The 22,804-nt window shown below is 44.1% G+C and overlaps 1 protein-coding gene across 2 annotated transcripts in view; it reads left to right on the plus strand.

Annotated features, from left to right (window-relative positions):
- Positions 1-19,512, plus strand: part of EEIG2 (EEIG family member 2) — a 42,033-nt gene extending 22,521 nt beyond the window's left edge. For both annotated transcript variants that reach the window (XM_073571717.1, XM_073571718.1), the window contains exons 6-12: positions 3,426-3,472; positions 5,489-5,592; positions 5,708-5,803; positions 14,122-14,308; positions 14,655-14,782; positions 15,030-15,099; positions 15,972-19,512. In XM_073571717.1, coding sequence (XP_073427818.1) covers positions 3,426-3,472; positions 5,489-5,592; positions 5,708-5,803; positions 14,122-14,308; positions 14,655-14,782; positions 15,030-15,099; positions 15,972-16,014 — 675 coding nt within the window. In that variant the 3' untranslated portion in view covers positions 16,015-19,512. The remainder of the gene's footprint in view (positions 1-3,425; positions 3,473-5,488; positions 5,593-5,707; positions 5,804-14,121; positions 14,309-14,654; positions 14,783-15,029; positions 15,100-15,971) is intronic.
- Positions 19,513-22,804: the final 3,292 nt, after the last annotated feature.

Raw genomic sequence — 22,804 nt, forward strand, 5'->3', positions numbered from 1 at the left:
GGTGCTGCAAGCGGTGGTCCCTCCCTAAGGTGTCTTATTCTACAAAAGTCTCTCATGTGTGCCGTCATAGGAGACTGGAAAACACCAAGGTTACTTACCGGTAGCCGGTTTTTCCGGAGCCCATGACGGCACCTGTATATTCCCCCCCCCTTTTCACTCCTTTGGTGTGCACTATAGTTTGGGTGTTTTTTTTAGTTAGATATAATGTGATAGTTTTACCATGTGTACTAACCCGGGGGGCCTCTCATGCTCTGTAAACCATCTGAAGCGAGGGAGAGGTACCGCCCTTTTAACTTCAGTAGGGTTCCTGTCCTGACTGGGCGGATCCCCTCTCATGTGTGCCATCATGGGCTCCGGAAAAAATGGCTACCGGTAAGTAACCTTGGTGTTTCTGACATCCATCGTCATTCGGGATGCTTACCTCCACATTCCAATTTTTTTCCCCTCGCCGAAGATTTCTCGCTTCCCCATTCTCGAACATCATTTTTGGTTCACGGCCTTGCTACCGTTCCCATAGTGTTCACAAGGGTCATGGCAGCTGTCATATCCATCTTGCACTCTCTGGGCATGGTCGTCCTATCCTATTGGGACGATTTTCTAGTCAAGGGACTGTACTTCCAGAACTGTGCTGAGTTTGTATGTATCATTTGCGATACCCTTTCTCGCCTGGGCTGGCTGTTAAGCCTAACCAAGTCTTTACTATTTCCAGCCCAGCGGTTATCCTTTTTGAGGATGTTCCTAGACACAACCAGAGGTTGGTGCTTCTCCCTCGAGACAAGGTCTTGGTACTCCACCAGGGAGCTTGCTCGCTGTGTCCCTGGCAATAGAGGCAGTCCCCTTGCCTCTGCAGGTCAGACTGGCTCTCAGTCAGTGGACTTGCCCCTTGTTGCCAAGGTGGTATTGTACTTCCACAACGCGGAACGGGTTCTCCATACCCTGAGCAAAGTGAGAGCTCTCACAAGGTACGTATCGAGGACAACATCCTTCCGAAGGTCGGACGCTCTATTCAGGCTTCCTGATGGTTACAGGAAGGGTTTAGTCACTTTATCGACTATGATCGCCAGGTGGATTTATTCCACCTTCTGGCAGTCCTTTTGTGTCAGAAGTCAGCCTATCCCATCGTGGATCGGGGCATACTCTACTCGGTCGATAGGGGTTGCCTGGGATATTAGGCACCAGGTGTCCGCACAGCAGGCCGGCAAGACTGCAGTTTTGTCTAATCCGCACTCATTCTTGAAGCTCTATAATATTCATATCCAGACTTCCGCAGATGTGAGTCTTGGCAGGCACACTCTACAGACCGTTGTACCGCACTTTTAGGCGGCAGTTCTGCTGGGCCTGATCTGTTATGTTATCCCAACCCATGGACTGCTTTGGAACGTCCCATGGTCTGTGTCCCCAAATGAGGCGAAGGAGAAATAGGGATCTTTGTGTACTCACTGTAAAATCCTTTTCTCCGAGCCAATCATTGGGGGGCACAGCACCCACCCTGTTATTGACTTTGTGCTTGTCCTGTAAATTGACATGTTATACTCTTATGTTATTGATCTCTTGCTACTTTTGCACTAAACTGGTTCTCTGGGAGCCAGCATGAGGGTGTAATACTGCAGAGGAGGTGCTAACTTTCTTTGTATTACTTAGTGTCAGCCTCCTGGTGGCAGCAGCATAACACTCATGGTCTGTGTCCCCCAATGATTGGCTCGGAGAAAAGGATTTTACGGTGAGTACAGAAGTCCCAATTTCAGATGTGTAAGTAATTAACAAAGTCGGAGCTGCGGCTGCTGCTCACTTCCTCTAGATCACTTATTCTTACCGCTGATTTGGCGCTGGTGTCACCCAGTGTAACAAATTCACAAGAGCCCCGGGATTGCTAGTGCTGGAACAGTGCTGGCACGGGAGGTGAGCACAGGTGTTTTTATTTTAACTGGGGCAATCCTTCAGATTGAGAAAGGGTAGTCCTAACAGTGGAAAATTCCTCTTAAACTATTCTTTTAAAAATTGCAAAATGGGTTAAAGACCAAAATAAATTTTTATTGTTCACAAAACTCATAAAGCGAGTGCGAAAAAGAAAAGTGACTTGGGCCTTAAGTTTATCCTTTCGTCAATCTGTATAAATCGACGTGGGATAATAATTCACAATTTTTCACTTTTTAGCTTCAGGCTCCAATTGTAGGTGGTTTTAAATGAAAGGTTTTAGTTTTACAGCCTTTTTTTCTACTAGGACTCTAATTTGGACACATCTAAAATAAAGCAACATAGCTGCTCGTCTGACCTGCTCAGTGTGAACAGCTCCTGCACAGGCCATTTGCAGAAGGTTTTCACTTCTCGCTGTGGATATGTTTACTGCTCCCAGTATCAAGTATTGACTGCTGACCTGACATCATGTGAAGAGAGTGGCAGCCAGTTGGGGAACTCAGCAGCAAGGCGTTCCATCCGCCGAGCTCACTGGCTGCTGTGCTGGCAACTTGCCGACAGTACTTCAGCCAATAACGCACATCGGGGTCAGAGGTGGAAACTTAGTGCTAGGCCCACGAAGGGGGAATAAAGCACTTTTTTTTTTTTTTTAAGAACTGGATATTCTGAAAGCGAGCAACCCCTTTAAAGTAATCGTCGGGACTTTATAGAGGGGATCTTTTTCTTTGCATCCCAGTCTGTTAGCTGGAGTACAAAGATGCTAATGTCCTGTTATGCTAGTTGTGGCACACAAGCAAAATCCTATATGTCTGTTCATGGCCACAGTGCAACTACATATTAGCATTATACCTATGGGTGTGCTGGGCCTGTGTTTTTTGGTTTTGCTTTAGTTTTTGTTGTACTTGGTGTGTATATATATATAGGGATATGACAGCTCCCTTGGGCTGCGCACCTCCTCTCCCCTGCTTTCCATGGGCAGGTGTTAAAGACGGTGAGGCACAGGTCACGCTCAGCCCTTGGCTATTGAGGCCTGCTGGCACTTAGTGAGTTACTATAGATAAGGACCACCCTGATGGGGTGGGATGGCTTTTTTTTTTTTTTTTTTTAACGTATGCTGTTGACTTACTGCAATGTTTTTCTGCATTTGTCTTCTAGTTTATATTTGTGACACATAAGGAAGATTTATCTGAGACTGGTAAAGTCGAACCTAAATGTGTGGTCAAAGCCTGTGGCTGTACAACTTTAGTTTTACACGTGTGGTCTCACCCTACAATTAAGCACAAGTTTTGTATCAAATTTACAGCACATAAGTCACCGACAATACTTCTGTGGGTCTTATTTAGTTTTATGAGGAAGCGAACACATGTGATTGGAAACACACCAGTCCGTCTTGGAAATATCTGCTTTGTACCCAGCTCTTATGATGCTCCCGTGTTTCTGCAGAGAGAGAACTTTGCCATTTTACCTCTTCCGATTTTGCTTTTATACATATACCTGATTTTTTCCTGTAGGTTGGAATCTCTATGCAGCTCATGTCCGGAGACCCCTGCTTTAAAACGTGAGTTACTCCTATTTAAAAAAATAAAAACATTGCATTGTATTGTACTGCCAGAACTGTGCATCAGATACGTTAAAAGTGTTTTTAAAGCCATGGATCTTGTAGATGCTGCATTATACAGAGCTCTGACACGCTTCTTTCTGCACGTGGACAAATTCACCATCTTTTTCAGACTATAAGACACACTGGACCATAAGACGCACCCCAAATTTTTAGAAGGAAAATAGGGGGGAAAAAAATTGTCAAATGGGGGTCCATCTTACAGTCCGAATTCAGCTTACTCGGGGTGATCAGCAGCGCTGGTGGAGCAGGGTCACAGGAGATGTTCGGTGGTCCGGTAATATGACTCCCATCCCAGGCTGGTGCGACAGATGTGGTGGCCTCTGGGAAATCCCATTCCAGGCTGGTGCAGCATGTTCGGCGGTGGTGCTTGGGGCTCCGCCAGCATCTTGTGAAAACCCGGAGGCCCTACATATCCATTGCTGTGATGCGGTGGCCTCCAGGAAAATGGCTGCCGTGGGAGGCGCATGCTCAGATTGAGATCTCTGAGCATGCTCCGCCCCCTGAGGCCATTTTCCTGGAGGCCATCGCATCGCAGCAACGGATGTGAGGGGCCTCCGGGCTTTCACAAGATGCCGGCAGAGCCCCCCTCCGCACCACAAAGCACCACCGCTGAACCTACTGTGCCAGCCGCACCAGCCTGGAAGGGAGTGTGATCATCGACCAGCAACATCAGACTGGGACCGCTGCAGAATCACCCGACTCCTGTTGCCGCCACAGTATTTGTAAGAATATTCCGACTATAAGACATACCCCCATAGTGGCACAGTGCTATAAAATGTTCTTGCACAAGAACACACGCAGCAGGTGCTAGTCAATTCTAATGTGAGGACAATACATTCCCATTGACCTGAAATAGACCATACGGGCACAATATCCATTTGGTATCTGTTTTTAATGGAAACATTTAAAACGTGACACAGAGAACTAAAGTGATGTGAAAAACAGACAAATGGACCGCCTGCGGATATCATTTTGGCATATACTAAACTCTATGCCAATAAAGATTGTTGCTTTTTTTTTCTTGCTTTCTTTTTTTCTTTCTTGTTTTCATGTAAACTTAGCCCTATCATTGTTTCTCATGTATTATTCCTCCAAATTGTGTTTTAACAAAGCTTCAAGGGAATCTGTCAGCAGGATTTCCCCTGCAAACTATTATGTGCACTTAACTCTTTATGATATCCATGTGAGGCTGAAGAGCTATAGTAGATCTGCAGCCTCTGTCACTCCAGCTCTATTCCCCACTCAGCACTGCCTCCTTCTGCTACATGAAGCTTTTGCTGTTATCACTCATTTCATAGGGATATCTGACTGACCGCTCATTTCATAGGGATATCTGACTGACCGCTCCTTTTGTATGAAATCACACATTATAGATGCTGTCAATCAGCCAGCAGGAGGAGGTGGTGCTCGGTGGGCAATAGATCTGGAGTGACAGAGGCTTCAGATCTATAATAGCTTTTCAGCCTCCTTTGCATGTCCATATAAACTGATTTCTCGGTAATGAAGGAATGGATTTGTTATGTAAGAGTATTGCTGGACCTGTATTTGAAAGAGCTACATGCACATATAAATAGTTTGTGGGGTGAAATCCTGCTGGCAGATTCCACAGCAAAACACTCACTTGTTAAAGGGAAGCCATTAAATGCTATAAATAACCAAAATCCCCTGCAGAAATAGACAGAATCGCTGATTAGCGAATGAAAAAACTTTGAAACACTGGTTGTGTCGTTGCTTGGACTCCCAGGGATTACCGGAGTTATGTTCCTTTGCGGTGTCACCATATGGGGATTAAATGTTCAGTGAATCCCGTTGAAGTCAGTGGGATATTGCATGGATGTGTTGGGTTCTCCAGAGAGGGAGATGCTATTTGCACCTACTTTGATCAGAGTCCCTACCTAGTTTCTCCCATGTTTAGCAGCAATGAGCAGTCATCATGTCCTCTTTGGCCTCCAGGGCACCTTCCACTGCCACCTCCATTGCAATCCCTGGAGATTCTGACTCTTTGCATGAAGACCGGAAAGGACGAGAGACAATAAAACTGCACTTGGGAGTTTCTGGTATGTGCTACATCTCTTTTCCCGATATGTGCATTATTCATTTTCTTGATAATTACTCTTCTATGTGCTCAGCGTGTTCTCTTTTTAATGTAATGTACATCTCTATTATTTTAAGACCTTTCATCAAAGAGCGCATCCGTCCCTGACGAGCTTGGAGCGTGTGGACATTCCAGGACGTCGAGTTACGCCAGCCAGCAATCTAAAGCATCAGGTACCGGCACTATATACTGATAAGGACCATGGAGGGTTTGTCATTACCCTCCCTGTGGTGTGAGTGTGTCCCCAATATAGGACAGTAGGGTAGGGGAGAAATAATTCAGTGGACTGGTGTCAAATCTGTATGGATTTATAAGACTATGGATTTGAGTGCAATTGTACAGAAAAATCTTCAGTGGGAGGAAAAGATTTGAGCAAAACTTGACCTGTGATGCAGACTTTTAATTTCTGTGGCATGTATTTAATTGATTATTTCACCTTTTTAAAGGGTGAACCAACTTATGAGTATGTTCCCACAGATCATTTCCATTATGGACATACGGCTGAGGTTATGGATGAAAGCAAAATTTAGTGAACTTTGTAGTGTAGATCTCCTGATGGCGTGAGTGATGCTCCCCTTATGAGGATGTGCTGCTGCCGGGAACTTCTCATTTTCAAGGTCGAAGTATGGTAAAACAGCTGCAGCTCGACCGAAAAATACCGGACGGTCAGCACAATAACCTGTTGGACAATAAATGTTAAAAAAAAAGTAGCCATGAAAAAATTGATTTGCACGGCTCGGGCAGCAATCTGTTACCTCTGAACAGGAGCCCTAAGAGCTGCCTGACTGCATCTCTTCTTTTGATTAGCCAGCCTGACCCATGTATGACATCGCGCCAGTCCTGCTAATCAATAGAAGAGCCGCTGATGCCATCAGATAGGAGGTGGCTCTCGAGGGACTTGTCCAAAGGCAGCAGAATACTGACCAGGTCAATGGACTTGGGGAATCAATTTGCACCAATTCTAGTTACTAAACCTCTAATCCCAGGCACTTGCTGCTGTTACCATTGCACCTTAAAAAATGTTTAAGGTTCTTCTTCCTTCTCCACCATGAATGTTGAAAAGACTCCGCAATAAGTCTCGCAACCTCAGGATGAAGCAAGCAAGGATGGTTGGGAGAGGGGGGGTATTGCAGAAATGAAAATATCCTAGGTTATCTGGTGCCTAATGTAGGAGTCTTGGAGGAGATACCATGTGGCAAACACATGGACTTTAACAAAATGTTGTAAAAACTGTGTTTGTAAATTTCTAGAATTAAAAAAAAATATCAAGAATAGAAGAAATTGTAACAAAAATGAAAGTTTCACAAAAGTGCCCCACATAGGAGGAGTGAAATCTTGAAGAACTTCTCACCTCTCGGGACACTTCATTTCCAGATCTTGCTGATAAGGAGACCCTTATTTCCAGCTCTTATATCTGATGTGAGGAGTAATCTGTACAGGAGCTTATGTCCACATTTCTTATGCAATAAATTCCTCATTGTGGTGACTCACTGCTGAACATCGCCCATTACTCAACCAAATATTTCCATAGGTTACTAACGGCCAGTAATCCCAGGTCTATATTGCATAGACAGAAGGTTTGCTTTTTTTTAGTGTGTGGTCATGGCCAAAAGTTTTGATACTGACACAAATTTTGGTTTTCACACAGTTTGCAGTTTTGGTGTTTTTAGATCTTTGAGTCAGATGTTTCTGTAGTTACTGCAGTACAATTATCAGCATTTTATACATTTTTAAACTTTTATCCACAAATACATCAAGTTTATGCTTGGACTCATTATTTCCAGTGTTGTCGCTTATTTTTGATGACTTTGACCCTTCTCTCTGGCAGATGGATATCGGCTCAAGGGCCAAATCCTGACTGATGGCCGCCCATTCTTGTATAATCAGCACTTGGCGTTTATCACAATTTCTGTGCTTTGTTTTGTCTCCTGCTTTTTGAGGATCGACTGTATGTCCTAAGTGGGATTTATATCTGGGGAATTTCCTGGCCACGGACCCAAAATATCAATGTTTTGTTCCTTTAGTCACGTAGTTAATTTTTTTCTTAATACATCATCTCCATCATGTTGGAAAAAGGATTTTACTTCCACCAAATTGCTCCTGGATGGTTGGGAGAAATTGCTCTTGGAGGATGTTTAGATACCATTTATAATTCATGGCAGTGTTCTCAGGCAAATTCCACCCATGGATGATAAGCCCCCACACATGAATGGACTCAGGATGCTTTACTTTTGGCATCACACAGGACTCATGGTACCGCATGCCATTTCTTCTCCAGATATCCCAAACGATCACAAGGAGGCTTCATCAGAGAAAGTAACTTTACCCCAGTCCTCTGCAGTCCAAGCTCTGGGCTTCCTGCAGTTATTTTCTCTGATGAAGCCTCCTTGTGACTTGAGTCCTAGGTCAAGCAAACAGTTAGGATATGTTCACGTGTCCAGTAATGATCCGTTAGGACGGACCCGGCAATAATCTGTTGGCAAAAAAGTTCTGCAGATACAACTTTTTTATCCGTTTTTAAAAAACTGATTTCAGCTGGTTTCCTTTTTAACATTGAAATCAATTGAAAATGGATCCTTTTCAAATGAAAGGAAAACAGCTGATTAACGGATCCATTTTTCATAGACTTCAGTGTTTAAAAAGGAAACCAGCTGAAATCAGTTTTTTTTAAAAATGGACAAAGTTGTATCTGCAGAACTTTTTTGCCAACAGATTATTGCTGGATCCATTCTAACGGATCATTACTGAACATGTGAACATGGCCTTAAGCATTCTGAGACCATACATGCATGGGGGCTTTTCATCCATATTGGGGGGTTCACTCACAATTTTGCCTAAGAACACTGCCATGAATGAAAAATGGGATATACACATCCTCCAAGAGCGACTTCTTCCAACCAACCAGGAGCTATTTGGTGATAGACGATGCTTTTTCCAGCATGATGGCGAAAAGGTCACAAGGCAAAACTGATGACCAAGTGTCTCGATGAAGAATACATTGAAATTTTAGGTCCATGGTCAGGAAACATCCCCCCCTAGATGTCAATCCCAATGAAAACCAGTAGTCAGTCAGCTAAAAGCGGGTGGACAAACAAAAACACAAAAATTGTGATTAACTCCTAGCTCTGATTACACAAGAATTGGTTGTCCTCAGTCCGGATTTGGCCCCTGAGCCGATATCCAGCAGACAGGACAATGGCAGATTCCTTTAAAAATGAGGGTCAGCACTGAAAATATTGAGTCATTGTATAAACTTGATGGAACTTCTGAAATTCTGATATTTGTCCTGCAGTAACCTCAGAAACATCTGACTAAAAAGCTAGAAATGATGAAGTAGGAAACTTTGAAGACCAAAACTTGTCAGTCTCCAAACATTTGGCTACCACTGGATTGCTTAAACTGTGATTCAGTCCTTCCAATGACTGTGCTACAAGGATTTCTCTGCTGCTGCACTGATTTCGGACCGTTGCCTTGGTGCTGTGATGTTCAGTAACACCATAGCCTGAAGCTTCTACTTCTTACAAATGACACAAGACCTACCTAGACTCAGGGCTGCGGGCGACGCCGAGCTCCAGCTGTGCCGTACTGCCTGTGGCATCTCACAGATTCCTAGAAGTGGCAATGTGTTTAGTGTATTTCCCCCTCAGTCTCCGGGCTTGGTGATACAGTGTCGGCACACATGCTGGACATTGCGTCTCATGGAAACATAACCTTAATGGAGGAATGCAGATTTATCACATTTCTACCCGCAGCACAATCTCTCATCTGTACCCTGGAGCAAACCCAAATTGCACAGTTTGTGCCTGAAATCTGACCTGTAGCCTGTATAAATCATACTCCAGGTATTTATCTAAGTTAACAAAACTGATAATCCGGTAAACTCCCTGACCTTTTGTGGCTTACCCTCCTTGTGGAGTGTGTCAGTGGCTGCCTTCTGGACATCTGTCAAGCAAGCAGTCTTCTCCATGATTGTGGAACCTACTGAAACAGACTAAGGGACCTTTTTGAATGCTTAGGAAGCCTTTGCAGGTGTTTTTTTGTTTTTTTTTTTTAATTATTCTACTTTACTGAGAGAATGACTTTTGGGTTTTCATTGGCTGTAAGCCATAATCATCAACAGTAACAGAAATAAACACTTGAAATAGATCACTGTTTGTAATGACTATATAATATACGAGTTTCACTTTTTATATTAAAGGATTGAAATAAATTAACTTTTTGATGATATACAAAAACATATATGAGTATGTGAGTGAGATATAGAATCAGTGCTTTGTGTGCAGCTTACTGTGCATGTGTTTACTTAATAAATGATTATTTTTCTGAAAAAAAAAAAAAAATTACATGGGCGCTCACGTAATTTTCCAAACCAGCAGAGGGAAAGCGGACAGTTGGAGGTTGGTGTTACTATTCTGGGAAGGGACCAATATCAGTGAAGCTTCTCAAGCTATTAATATCAAATCACAGCTGTCTGTGTCTGTCCCCCTCCCAGACTAATAACACCAGCCCTCAGCCGCCCCAGAAATGGTGAATATATTAGATACACCAATTCTGGTGCACAACCTTGGCTCTTCCTGATTGCCCTGGTGCGGTGGCAATCGGGGTAATAGTTTTGGAGTTGATGTCAGTTCTGCAATGTCCGCTGACATCAAAGCCAAGGATTAGTAATGGATAGGCGTCTATAAGATGCCCCTTTTCTAATCCCCTGACTTATTTCTTCCTGTCATCTATCTATCTGTATATAAGATTGTTTTATTAGTTAGAAAACTAGCTTGAAATGACAGAATTACAGTATGTAATAGCTCTGGTCACTGCATACAGATACTAGGTGAGGGGAAAAAACACACGCTCCAACTTTTCTGGCTGAGAATCTCAGCCACTTTATATACGCAGATGTGAGCGAACCTTGTGCCTGTGTTTGGATTGCAGTGTCTTTACTGCCAGAGAGCAGGCTTTAGCTGCTGAAATAAAGCTGCATGTGAACATAGCCTTACTGTGTGCCGGGCCATACGTAGCTGAAGCCTCCCTCGCCTGTTAGATCTTTTTGTTTTTTGCCACCTGAGAACAGGGCACATATTCGTGCAGTTCCCGTTCTCCGCTGTAGACGGCTGTCCGGTAGCTACAGTCTTCATAGAATACTTGTTCTGTGAGAACCTTCAGGAATGCGCACCGTCCTGTCCCGTGAAGTATTGGGTGGGTATCCGGGAGTTTCAGGAATGTATCGCAGTTTCCACTCTTAGTCACTTTCTTCCTTGTTACATTGTAACCGTTCCTCACTTTACCTTTATTTGTCTTTGGCGCAGAGCAAATATTTGACTGTTTTCTTTGCGCTTGTCAGAACATTGTCTATTCCTGTGTAAACATTCATAAAAACAGAGCAGAAACGAAATACAATCAAACAGGTCACCGGTGTAATCTGTAATAAATATATATAATTATATATGTTTGTACACAGGTGATCCCCGTAGAGCAGTTACAGGACCATTGTCTGTATTTTCTTGTTATATCTTCAGCATTGTATTCACTCTCGGCTTGGTCCAGGCTTTGTATCGTGGCAGCTTCTCTCCAATTTCTGCGGTTTCCCCAGTGGACGTGGACTCGAGACTGTGACTCGTCCGTACCATAGATTGAGTGATCTGTATCCAGTGCTGCTGATCTTTTTTTGCTTCTTGATCCCATTCCTCGAGTAAATGGGGATCATTGTGCCATTGAGTGTACAAGTAAGGACATGTATGTACACCGAGGATCGGACAGATCGCAGTGTGCTTTCTCCTTTTTACAGTCTGTTCAGTTTATAGCGGTAATGAATGTCTGAAATTTGTAGTTGCCCCTCCTTATCTCCAGTACATGGAGGTTCTCGACCTCTATTCTACCTGAAAGATGGATGCAACATGCTTGCCCTGAGTCACTGGCTAGAGATAGATGCAGATCTCCTCTCCTGGACCCAGACCGACGGGACAGTTTTGGCACAAACGTCTTTGATAGCAAGCTGGAGAATACGACAGAAACAAGGGCAACTCCCCATCCATACAATCTTCTTTTTATTTTTGGAACATTAATACTTGAGCAGGAGGAAGCTGGTTGCGTTATGGACGACAGCCGCTTCACGTATCACAATGCTTCTTCAGGTCCCACCATGGGATTGACACCATAGATTTGACCCTTGTATGAGTGCGTATGATCCAATCTGCGGATAATCTATATCTTAATTTTGCAGCTTAGACCCCCCCCCCCCCCGAATTTAATTCTATTCATTTATTTTATCCTGTGTGATGTGAACATACCTTAGGGGAGGGAAGTTTATTTGGGATTCATCCTGGTAATGATGTGGTGTTCCTCGCCCACATGATGGTCAGTCATTGTTCAGCACCAGTATAGTGCAGCCATGGCGCCAGCTCATGTTCGGTATTGTTTTACTGCTGAGGGCAGAAGTTGGAGTGGAGCCTTCTACCTTTCCTGTGCGAGCTGTGGTTGCCCACTCATTATTTCTAGGTGATGACAGCCATTAAGGACCTGGAGCTTTGCGCCACTGATTGTATGAAGGACGTGTCAGATAACAGCTCCTCACACGCTCGTACAGTAGGAGCTCGGCGGAGGCCTCTCGTGCCATGCTTGTGGTTACGTAGACATGTTGATTTACGTGCAGTCATGTAGATGGCTGAATGTAAATCCAGGATTGTGCTTCAGGTTCACCTTTCCGATAATCCCTGCTTTACATATGACTTTGACTAGAACCTGGCGAGCAAAATAAACCAGTAACCTTCTGAGCTCTACAGAAGATGATTTGGGAGCTCCTTATAATAAAATTAACAAACATATTGGATGTGTCTTTTATTTTTTTGACTGCGCCTTGTTCTTATTTAAATCAAATCATAGACGAGTCATTTACACAAATGCGAAAGTGAATCTGCAACTGGAAGGAAACTATTGTCAATTTGCAAAATAGAGCAGGGAAAATCCAACCACAATGCAAGAACCATTAAGGCCATATTCACATGCAGTGTTTTTCCTGCTTTTTTGTTTGTTTTTTCTGCAGCCAAAACCTGCTCTCTTACCAGTAAAAACACTGTACCTAGATTGCCCGTTTCGCAGCGGTTTCAGTGTTTTTGCCACATATTTTGGGTACAGATTAATTGTGTGCATTCCAAACAGTTCATGTTTAATAAAGTTAATTTTATTCACTACAAAATCTTCAAAAACGCTGCAAAGACGATTGTTGCAGTTTTTCATTTTCTCATTGCTTCCCATGGCTATGTTCATACGTTGTGGTTTTTGCAGCGGTTTTTCTGCAGCCAAAACCTGCCCTCTTTGCAATAAAAACGTTCGAAGCGCCCGTTTTCAGTTTTTTGTTTTTTTTTTGTATAATTTATTTCTTTATTGAGGAAAAATAGTAGCGGCATTACAGCTGAAAAATACATTTTCAGGTAAACGTTAACAGTAAGATAAACAGTGTATTTCAAGGGTAATAAGATCGACCGTTTTCAGTGTTTTTGATGCAGTTTTTGGGTATGGATTACTTGTGTTTTGTCTAGCATATGTGGGTAATAAAATTGCATTTTTTTGCAGTGTTACTTTTTCTCCTTTTACGAGTGAAAAAATTGCTGAAATTATTAACCTGCAGCCAGTTTAAAAGCAAAGCAGTTTTCCATTTCAGTCAGGGGGGACAAAAAAACAAGTGTGTTCGGAGATTTCTGAAATCTCATCTTCTTAGCTTTTGCTGCTACTGTAAAAAGCAGCCTTTAATTAGCATTAAAAAATGCTGCTTGTAAACACGGCGCAAGGGTGAACATTGAAAAAAATTTCTATGACTGAAAATCCTTTCTGTTTATCTGAAGTCAACATGGATGTGCTCAGTGCGCCTCTCCCCGGCGGCGGCTGACTGCTGCTGCCTAGGGTTGGTGTCTTCCACTGGCTGCTGCTTTTGGGAATCAGAGTCGCTCCAAGGGTGAAGAGGGCATCTCTCGAACAGCCCCAATGGTGGGCACTGCACTGAATAGTATGAAGTAGAGGATGTGTTTGTAGAAATATGTTCTTAAAGATTCCCTTTTATACTAGGACTCCATGCCATCCTATTCCAGGCTACGCCCACCATTGGGACTGTTCGATACCAGTGCTCCTACAGCATGAGAAAAAGCAAACTATGGTTTCCTGAGCCCTAGAGTTGGGTATTACACAGCAGTGTAATATTTGTTGCCCGATGTGAGTTTGCGATCAGTAGATGTATCTATCTACACTCGCTGTTTTTTCTTCTCATTGCATCTTTGACATAACCTACGACCGTGACCTTCCCAGACGTGCGGCCACGACGTGGTCCAAGCTTTTCCATTAATTTTTATTGAAGTGTGAGGGACGTTATATGTGTGTGTGATGTGGCACGGTGACCGGCCGGCTCATTACATGGTTGTACTGATCATATCATGAACCCAAAATAAAAAGAGTGAAACAGTATACGGAAAAAATGAAATGACAAGCTCGGTAATTTTCTCTGCAGGATACAGCACGGGCCACTCACGGTCTTCCAGCTTGTCTGAATTGAGCCATCGGAGGAACACGTCGGTGGGCAGCGTGTCCACCGGGATTGGGAGTATTCCAGAACCGATAGAGGACGATGGCAACAAACCTCCGACTTCTAACCCGGATATTAAAGAAGAGGGGTCGCCGTCTGAAAGACTGAGCAGGTACAGAATAAGACGTGGCCCCGAGACGCCAGTGTCACGTGTTTCTGTGGCCCATGTGGTACATATTTCACTAGTCTAATACCAATAAAGGAAAATACATAGAAAGCGTTTCTAGCCATAGAAGCCCCCTCAACCATGGAGGATGTATCGTGATAAATGCTGAAAGTAGAACAAAACTGCATCGTGTCCACGTAGAGGATGGGTGCAACCACAAGCCCAGAAACCACACAAAGACGTAGGCAGGACTCTGTACAGATGGCATGTTGGGGTGCTGCCCTGTATTACGCGATAAATGCAGAATGAATGGCTGTGTCTAATCACTCCATGTCCTCCTTGCATGTAACAGGCTCCCAGTGAAACAAGACTCAGTTGAGTCTCAGCTAAAAAGAGTGGACGCTACCCGAGTAAGTGCCGATGATGTGATAGAAACTATTCTCCAGAGCCAGGACTTTAGCCTGGACTCCAGTGCAGAAGGTCAGTATTGCCAGGTTGTAGCTTTATGGGCAAAGTTGGCATTGCACTGCTGCGGTGATGTCAGAGCCATTTCTTGAGGCTGAGGATGGTATCTGATCTCCTGGTCACATATTTTGCGCCTGCGCCATCAGCACGAAACCACTGGTCATGATGCAGCAATTGGCTGCCACCATTGATATCTGCTCCTCCATCTACCCAACATCTTATTAAGGTGAATACTGAGATCAGTTGTCCTTGTGTCTTGTAGAGGAAGGTCTAAGGCTCTTTGTCGGTCCCGGAGGGAGCACTGCTCTTGGGAGTCATCACTTGCCGAACAGGTAAATCATGACCTGCTTAACGTGGACCCCCACACACAACCCTCCTTTATGTAATTTTCACAGTATTTTTTTTCAGTATCTCGATACTGTAACATAATTTCTCTTATTGGTAGTTTTCTTTTATAGTCGTTGTGCTAAAATCAGGGTCCTCTCTTCATATGCTAACATTATGCTTCGCGTCTATCATGCATGTGTATGGTATATACAAAGCAGCCAATATAAACTAGAAGAGCTGCAGTGTAAAACATGTAGGAGAGTCACCCAAAGAGCTTTTGTCATCAGATTTTACTGTCCAAACTGCATGTATGATTTAATAGATTTTAGACCTGGTGAGGCTAGTGTATTTATGTAGAGAATTCGTGTCAGAATGGCTGTAAAATTCTGGTCTTAAAATGAACATTTGAGTCCAGCTACAACATAAAAGCTCATGAGCCCTGAAGTATCAATCCCAGCCCCCAGCCTGACCACCAGCTGCAGCTTGTACTGAGTGGTGTGAGATCTTGGCAGCAGGGGGAGCACTGAAGAGCTGTCAATCAAGTTAGCAGAGATTGAGTGTAAACTTTCAAAAACAGCCATTCCAATGTGGACATACAGTACAAAGTAAGCACACTGGCTTCATTAGGCCCAAAATACATACTTAATAATGAATTAAACATAGCCATTTATTAGTAACCGCTCACCCGCCATATGTCAAGCACAGGCCCGATCTGTGAGGAGAGCCGTCTTAGCCCTTTTGTTATGAATGAGAGGGAGAAGATTTATAATTTAATGTCTTTTTAATATCCCTCACTCTTTATACTACTACTTTAAACATGAAGATGATTAAGTCCCCCGTTTGTCCTCCTCTCACTTTTCCTCTGCTTTCTTTTCAGGGTTGGCGCAGGAGCATATGAACAGGTTGTCATCAAACGTTGAGATGTCTACATGAAGCCCCGGGCCTTGCGGGGAATATTATCCAGCCTATTGTATATTGGTCAATACTTTGCAAACTTTTTATGGAAAGAATAAACAGGTTTTTAGTTTTCCAAATGAAGATGCATGCTGTGCTGCCACGGGTCGAGGATGGTTTCCTTATCCATCCCTCCATGATTATGAACCTTCATCGTTGTCTTGGTGAACTCTTCACAACATCCGGGAGCATCTAGACGGCCATTGATTTGATCAGCCACAATCATGTCTGCCCTGATCTTGGATTTGCACTGGAATTGGTGTAAACCTCTGTGACTGGCCTTCTCTTCGTGACATTTTCTGCTAATTACATAAGTGGGCTAAGTGTGTCCGATCCACAGATGCGATGGTCTCTTGTCTTTAGTACATTGTGTCCCATCTAGAGATGACATACTGGTGGGTAGAGGCCAGATTACAGTGCGAAAGAGCGCGAGATGAGCCCACAAGGTGCTGAGATACAGGGATACGCACAGATGGGCGCAGTAACGGTGGCTAGAGGGTGATTTTCCTGCAGAGCGTAAAAAATGGACACAAGCCTCCTTAGTAGAGGTGTTCTTCTGATCTGTCCAAAAGTTTGGGGTCTACATATTGCACATGGAGCTTTAGTTATTTTACTGTAAAAAAAAAAAAAAAAAAAATCTTATTTAAATGCATTTTTTGCTAAATTTTTGTGAAACAGGGATCTGACCAAAGATTGAACTCCCTTTTGTTTTCCAGCCTTATGGCTCATGTGCACAGCAGAGCTGTCAGCACGGAGGCTGGAAAGATCTCTAACGTTAAAGGGCTCATTCGGTTTCAGAGAACTTTTCCCGCTCTGTACTGTTCATTGTAAAAGCAAAAAAAAATAAACACATTGTCTCTTCCATACCCTCCCGGGGTGCAGCAGTGTCTCCCTCTCTGCCCCAGTCTCCATTACTTGGCCGCAGCGATGACATTACGGCATCAGCCCTGCAACCAATTACTGAGATCGAATGAGCTGCTGAACTCAGTGATCGGCTGCAGCGATGTCAACATGGCCTCACCGCTGCAGCCACGTGACTGTGACCAGGGCAGCAGCAGAGACTCTGCTTTGGACCTAGAGAGGGGGTACATAAAGCAGTTTTTGGGATTATTTTACATTGATTGTACTTATTAGAGAAAGTTTAATGAAAGCGGACAACTCCTTTACGTCCTATGACCTCCACGTGCGGACGTCCAGGCTCAGTCTGGTGCGCGATCTGATGGATTAGCATTGGCAAAAACTTCATATGTGGCTTCCATAGAGGTTAGACTTCCCATCCGCCTCTGTGGGAGCCCCATTACGGCCCTGTACAACATGGAGATGTAATACAGTCCTGTGCATGAGGCCTAAGACTATTGTGCTCGACATTGGGTGGGAATAAAATAAATAAATCCTATTTATCCAGATCATATTTAGGAGCTATTTTGTGCTAGTCGAAGAAGAGATAATCTATATTCTATGTGCCCACAGATGACGTGTACAGAATATTAATGCCAGTAATAGTCTTTAGAACACCGGGACTTCTGGCAAAAGATAAAGGAAACTTTCAGCAGCAAGCAGCGTAGGGTGAGCTTCGAGTGTTAGGCTTGTGTAAGGCTCGGTTCACATCTGCCTCATGGCTTCCATCACAAAGGAAAAAGCATCAGTGTGATGGATCCACTGCACAACAGAACCCAATAACGTACGAGGGTCATAGTTTTCCTTTATGGGAAATATGTAAATTTTCATGAAAAAAATATATATATATTGTATGCACATTTGTTTTTTTTTTTCTGCAATGGAGCTTCTGATGCAGATGTGAATAACGCTCTACGATCTGGATCAAAACTAGGCATGGGCCGGATAATATTCTCCATTTCAGCAATTTTTTGATAGAAGGTCGAACATAATGTATTACACAATCCTCCACCGTAGCTGAAAGAATTCAGCATTTTTTTAAAAAAAAAAAAACACCCTCCGCCCCCCCACAGCATTCACTTTTCTGTTCACGGTGACTTGCATAGTCCACTTTGGACAAGCTGCTTTCCCATGAGCCTCCTAAAGAAAAAAAAAAAATTGCGAGACAGAATTATTAAGTATGGGCTCCCCGCGGGTGGATGGTGGTTGAGATCACCGTGTGCGGCCACGTCTTTAGTCCAAAAAATGATGGGTCTCAGGGTTAGCTGATAGAATAAGTGGTCCCGAGTGGAATTTCACAAGGGCATAATATTAAAACCATGCTACAGTTTCACAGAACATTAAAGGGGTTGTCCACCTTTTTGTAGATATATCTATATACTGTATTTTTTTTTCTTGCATGTTATTGGGACTTATACCATTTTCCTTTTACATTTGAGTGGTTACTAATGTTGCACCATTTGACTTTTCCAGTGTATGTTTCCATCCACGTCCACCTTTGATGTGGTCTGTGGTCATCAATTAGCCGTAAAGAGCTCCGAAAAAAACATAATAATGTTACCCATCAGACTGAGCTCACTATTGGACTCTTAGTTAACTCCTGCTGCAGCCAGCAATTTTTAGTGCAACACAGAGGCCATAGATGGCAAAAGGTGCAAAATTTTAACCAAAAATATATTTTTTTAGCCAAAAATCCATGCATTTCCATTAATATAAAATTCCATTGAAAGTGCAATTGATTAGTGTGAGACAATCATAAGACGATAGCAGCCAGGCCATATCCAGTATCCATGCGGCCAGACGGCTATTTACTGCCTTATCTTTTCCCAGTAAATCTAGATTAATAGCCTATATGTAACATTACCCGATTACATGTACTCGGAAGCTTCATCGCCATCATGTACGGCTTGTATCCGTGTGCTTGTAGAGCGTGTCCGTGTATTCTTTGTTTTCCAGCCCATTCTAACCTCAAGTATCGATTAACTCCCATTAGCATGCCAGAATGTCTGTGGTTGTGCCAGAGAGGGTTAAAGACCCCCCTGTATGGTAAGCGATCAATGGGCCAAGAACGGGTCTTCCGGTTCATCTGCCATTATGCTGTACATGACACTACATCTGCCCTGTAGCCCCCCCGGGCCACATAGGCGTCCATGTTGTATACCAGTGCTGACCACTTGACTTGCCGATGTTTACACTGATATTAGGGGTTTGGGGGCTTTATGGTAGAGGATCTCGGTTTCTTCCATGTTGTAATTGTTACATGTACAGTGAGTATAGACTTCTCATGGAAGGAATGAAGAAGCACTAACCAGAATCTACAGGAATTACTTATTTTGATGAAAACACTCACATTTCATTTATGGTGCAATTCAGAATTTGGTTTGTACAATAGTATTTTTATATATATAGTATTTGCTGTTATTAAATGTGTTTATTTTATGACCTTTCTTATAGTAGGAACTGACGTGCGAGTACGCTTCACTGACTGTGCCGTAAATATATTTGATCTAGATATTTGTACCAGCCGATGTCCAAAATAAATCAGTCTTTGGGATTTATACCGATAATTTATGATCTATTAATTATTCTGTAACCAGATTGTTATTATGGAGAGTGTGGGATTTTGTATTAGTTTAGGGACTTGGTATAAGGGTCACCGTAAACGAGCACCGTATCCAACGGACGGGTACCCTAATGACGGCTTGAATTAATTAATTTGGGAATGGCCAGGATGGGCTCTCACAATGTGGAAATCGCCAGCTGTCCTTCCATGACTGTCGTAAAGGGATTGAAATGTCCAATATGGGTGCACGATTATTTCCTCTCTTGGGAGATGAGCACTGCTAGAAGTGCTGGCGGTTACTTTATCCCTCCCCCCGATCAATGGTATGCTTTTGGAGGCGCATGCACCCTTTTCATTATGCACCAAAATGCAACACTGTGCATTTGGCGCAGTCAAAAGGGCGCATGCGCCGCCAAAAGCATACCAGCGCACGGCCTGCGTACCCAATGCTAAAGGTAGGGTTCGCAGGTTGCATGCAGCGTCATGCGCCCATAGGAGGAGCTGACCGGAGGGGACGGAGCTGCACGGCGGCCGTGCGCTGAGCCTCCTAACGCAAGTGTGAAACTGGCCTAAATGGTTGATCCCAGGATCAGACCACTGGGACATTCTCCAATCCTAAGTGCAGGTGTCTCGAAGTGAACCAAAGAACCCCTCCCCCATAAACAGTTATGCCATACTCCACACGTGATGGTAATTTTTTTATTTGCGCACACAGTGGGGTTTAGAGGGAGGAGAGGGATGTTCAGTGTTTGGCCCATCACTTAGGATGGTTTCACATTTCCATATGGAGGGGGGAATGCGTAGTTCCTCCGTGAAGCTCCGCCCACTGCCGCGCCTCCTCCGTTCACCTCCACCTACATCAGCACGCGTACCCCATCTTTAGCATTGGGTACACAGGCCATGCCGATGCCTCCGCATGTGTCAGTTTGACGGTGCGGCGACCTGTGCCAAACACAATGTGTTGGATTTTGTTGCAGCCGTCAAAACGACACATGCGGAGGCATCCGCATACGTCGGCATGGCCTGCTTACCCAATACTAAAGATGTGGTACGCAGGCCGCATGCTGACGTAGGCGGAGCTGAATGGAGGAGACGTGGCAGTGGGCAGAGCTTCACAGAGGAAGTCTGCAGCTCTACCATACGCTAGGGTGAAACTAGCCTTATTCTGCTGTAACTTTTGTCCCCAGAGTGAATGCTGCAGAGAGAACATTGCAGTTTTTCTAGACACCATCCTGGTGGCCAATATCTCATGTCCAGCACTGGGACTTCACTGCTCTCCTCTAAGCTGCGATTCATGGTTTTAGAAGTGTCTTGCATGTGGTTTGAATCTTTTAGGGCTCATGAAGATGTTCGTGCACAGACCGGCCGCGGGGCTCCTGGCCCAAGCCGGACAGCCTCATAGGGTTATAGCGGTCAGGAGTCATTTTACCAAGAATAGAGGGCACCACTGCACAGGATCACCTGTTACAGGCTAAAGAACCATAGAACTGTTTTCATAGTGTGTTCTGGTGCTATAATAAATAATTATTTGATACTATTTCTCGGTGATCCCTGATATTTACATGCCTCTTTCCCTCTACTCAGTTCTACAGGTCAGGAGTCAGTGACCAGTCTGTGTATTAAACACTTACCTGGTGGGTTCATGAGTGATGGTATCCGGTGCTTTTGAGGCCTAATTTGGCTATTTGTACTGTACAGCATTGGCAGAGGGTCTGAGGTGAATAAAACAAACTCCCAAAAACTGACCTATTTTGGAAACTACAAGGGGTGTTGGGCGCATTTTGACACCAGTCTCTTCCAGAAATTAATGTGCAGTGCAGTGTAGTGTGAAAAGTCACAATTTCTCCTACACCTCATTGGGGGACACAGACAGTGGGTGTTATGCTGGTTGCCACTAGGAGGACACTAAACCAGAAAAAAAAAGTTAACTCCTCCCCTGCAGTATACACCCTCTCGCTGGATGAGATTAGTGATGGGCAGTCCGGCTCTTTTTGGTGATCTGGCTCACTCGGCTCCGCTCACCAAAAAGAGCCGGCTCTTTTCGACTCAAAAAGCGTCTCTTCTTGCAAAAAGTGCTACTTTCCCCACTTTTAAGCCTGGGCTTCATTATACAGCTGTACAGGGGTCTAGTGAAGGTTTTTTAGCGATTTTATCAAACTGTAGCTCCTGGGCACAGGCCCTCACTTCTGTCCCTTCACTATAAGGCTGTGTGCACACGCTGCTGAATCTGCTGCGGATTTTCAAAATGCGCAGGTCAGAAGACCTGCAGATTACCCTGCGGTTTTACCATCTCCACAATGGAGGAGATGGTAATCCGCTGCGGAATCTGCAGAAAGAATTGACATGTCAATTCTTTCTGCCTTTAGAAACCGTGGAAAATTCCGCAGCATCTGCACTACGCTTTCCATTTCCCATTGGGAATAATGGTACTGTACACCGCAGCAGAAACTGCTGCGGATCCGGAGGGCCAGATCCGCAGCGTGTGCACACACCCTTAAGCCTGGGCCTCATTATACAGCTGTACAGGGGTCTAGTGGAGAATTTTTAGCCATTTTCTCAGAGTGTAAGCTCCTGGGATCAGGCCCTCACTCCTGTCTGTATTACTGTTTTGTGTTATCCTCTAATATCTGATATTTGTCCATGTGTTCTACATTAGTCAGTGCTGTGACATCTGCCGGCACTGATTATTTTAAGGCTATGTGCACACGTTGCGGATTTGCTGCGGATCCACAAGTGATTTACAGTACAATGCTATTCTATGGGGAAAAACCCACTGTGCACATGCTGCGAAAAAATCCAAGCGGAAACGCAGCAGTTTATTTTCTGCAGCATGTCAATACTTTGTGCGGATTCCGCAGCGTTTTTACACCCATTCCATTATAGGAATCCGCAGGTGTAAAAACGCAGGCAAAATCCACACGGATTTAGACCTGCGGATTCTGCCAAGAGATGAAGATTCCTCACAGATAATTCCACACAGCAATCCGCAACATGTGCACATTCCCTTATAAGTAAATCCTTGGAGACATGTTCCAGGTTCTTAAAGAGTAACTCTGATATCTGCGCCATACATGGCACCCCTTACCTACCAATCCTGGTATGCATGATCCCCAATCCTGGTATGCATGGTACCCCTCATCCCCCAATCCTGGTATGCATGGTACCCCTCACCCCCCAGTCCTGGTATGCATGGTCCCCCCTCAAACCCCAATCTATCGTAGGATGTATGGTTCCCTCATCCCCAATCCTTGTATACATGGCACCCCTTACCTACCAATTCTGGTATGCATGGTACC

The sequence above is a fragment of the Dendrobates tinctorius genome, unplaced genomic scaffold (assembly GCF_039654945.1).
Source record: "Dendrobates tinctorius isolate UK_male_01 unplaced genomic scaffold, ASM3965494v1 ptg000029l, whole genome shotgun sequence".
Classification (NCBI taxonomy): Eukaryota; Metazoa; Chordata; class Amphibia; order Anura; family Dendrobatidae; genus Dendrobates; species Dendrobates tinctorius.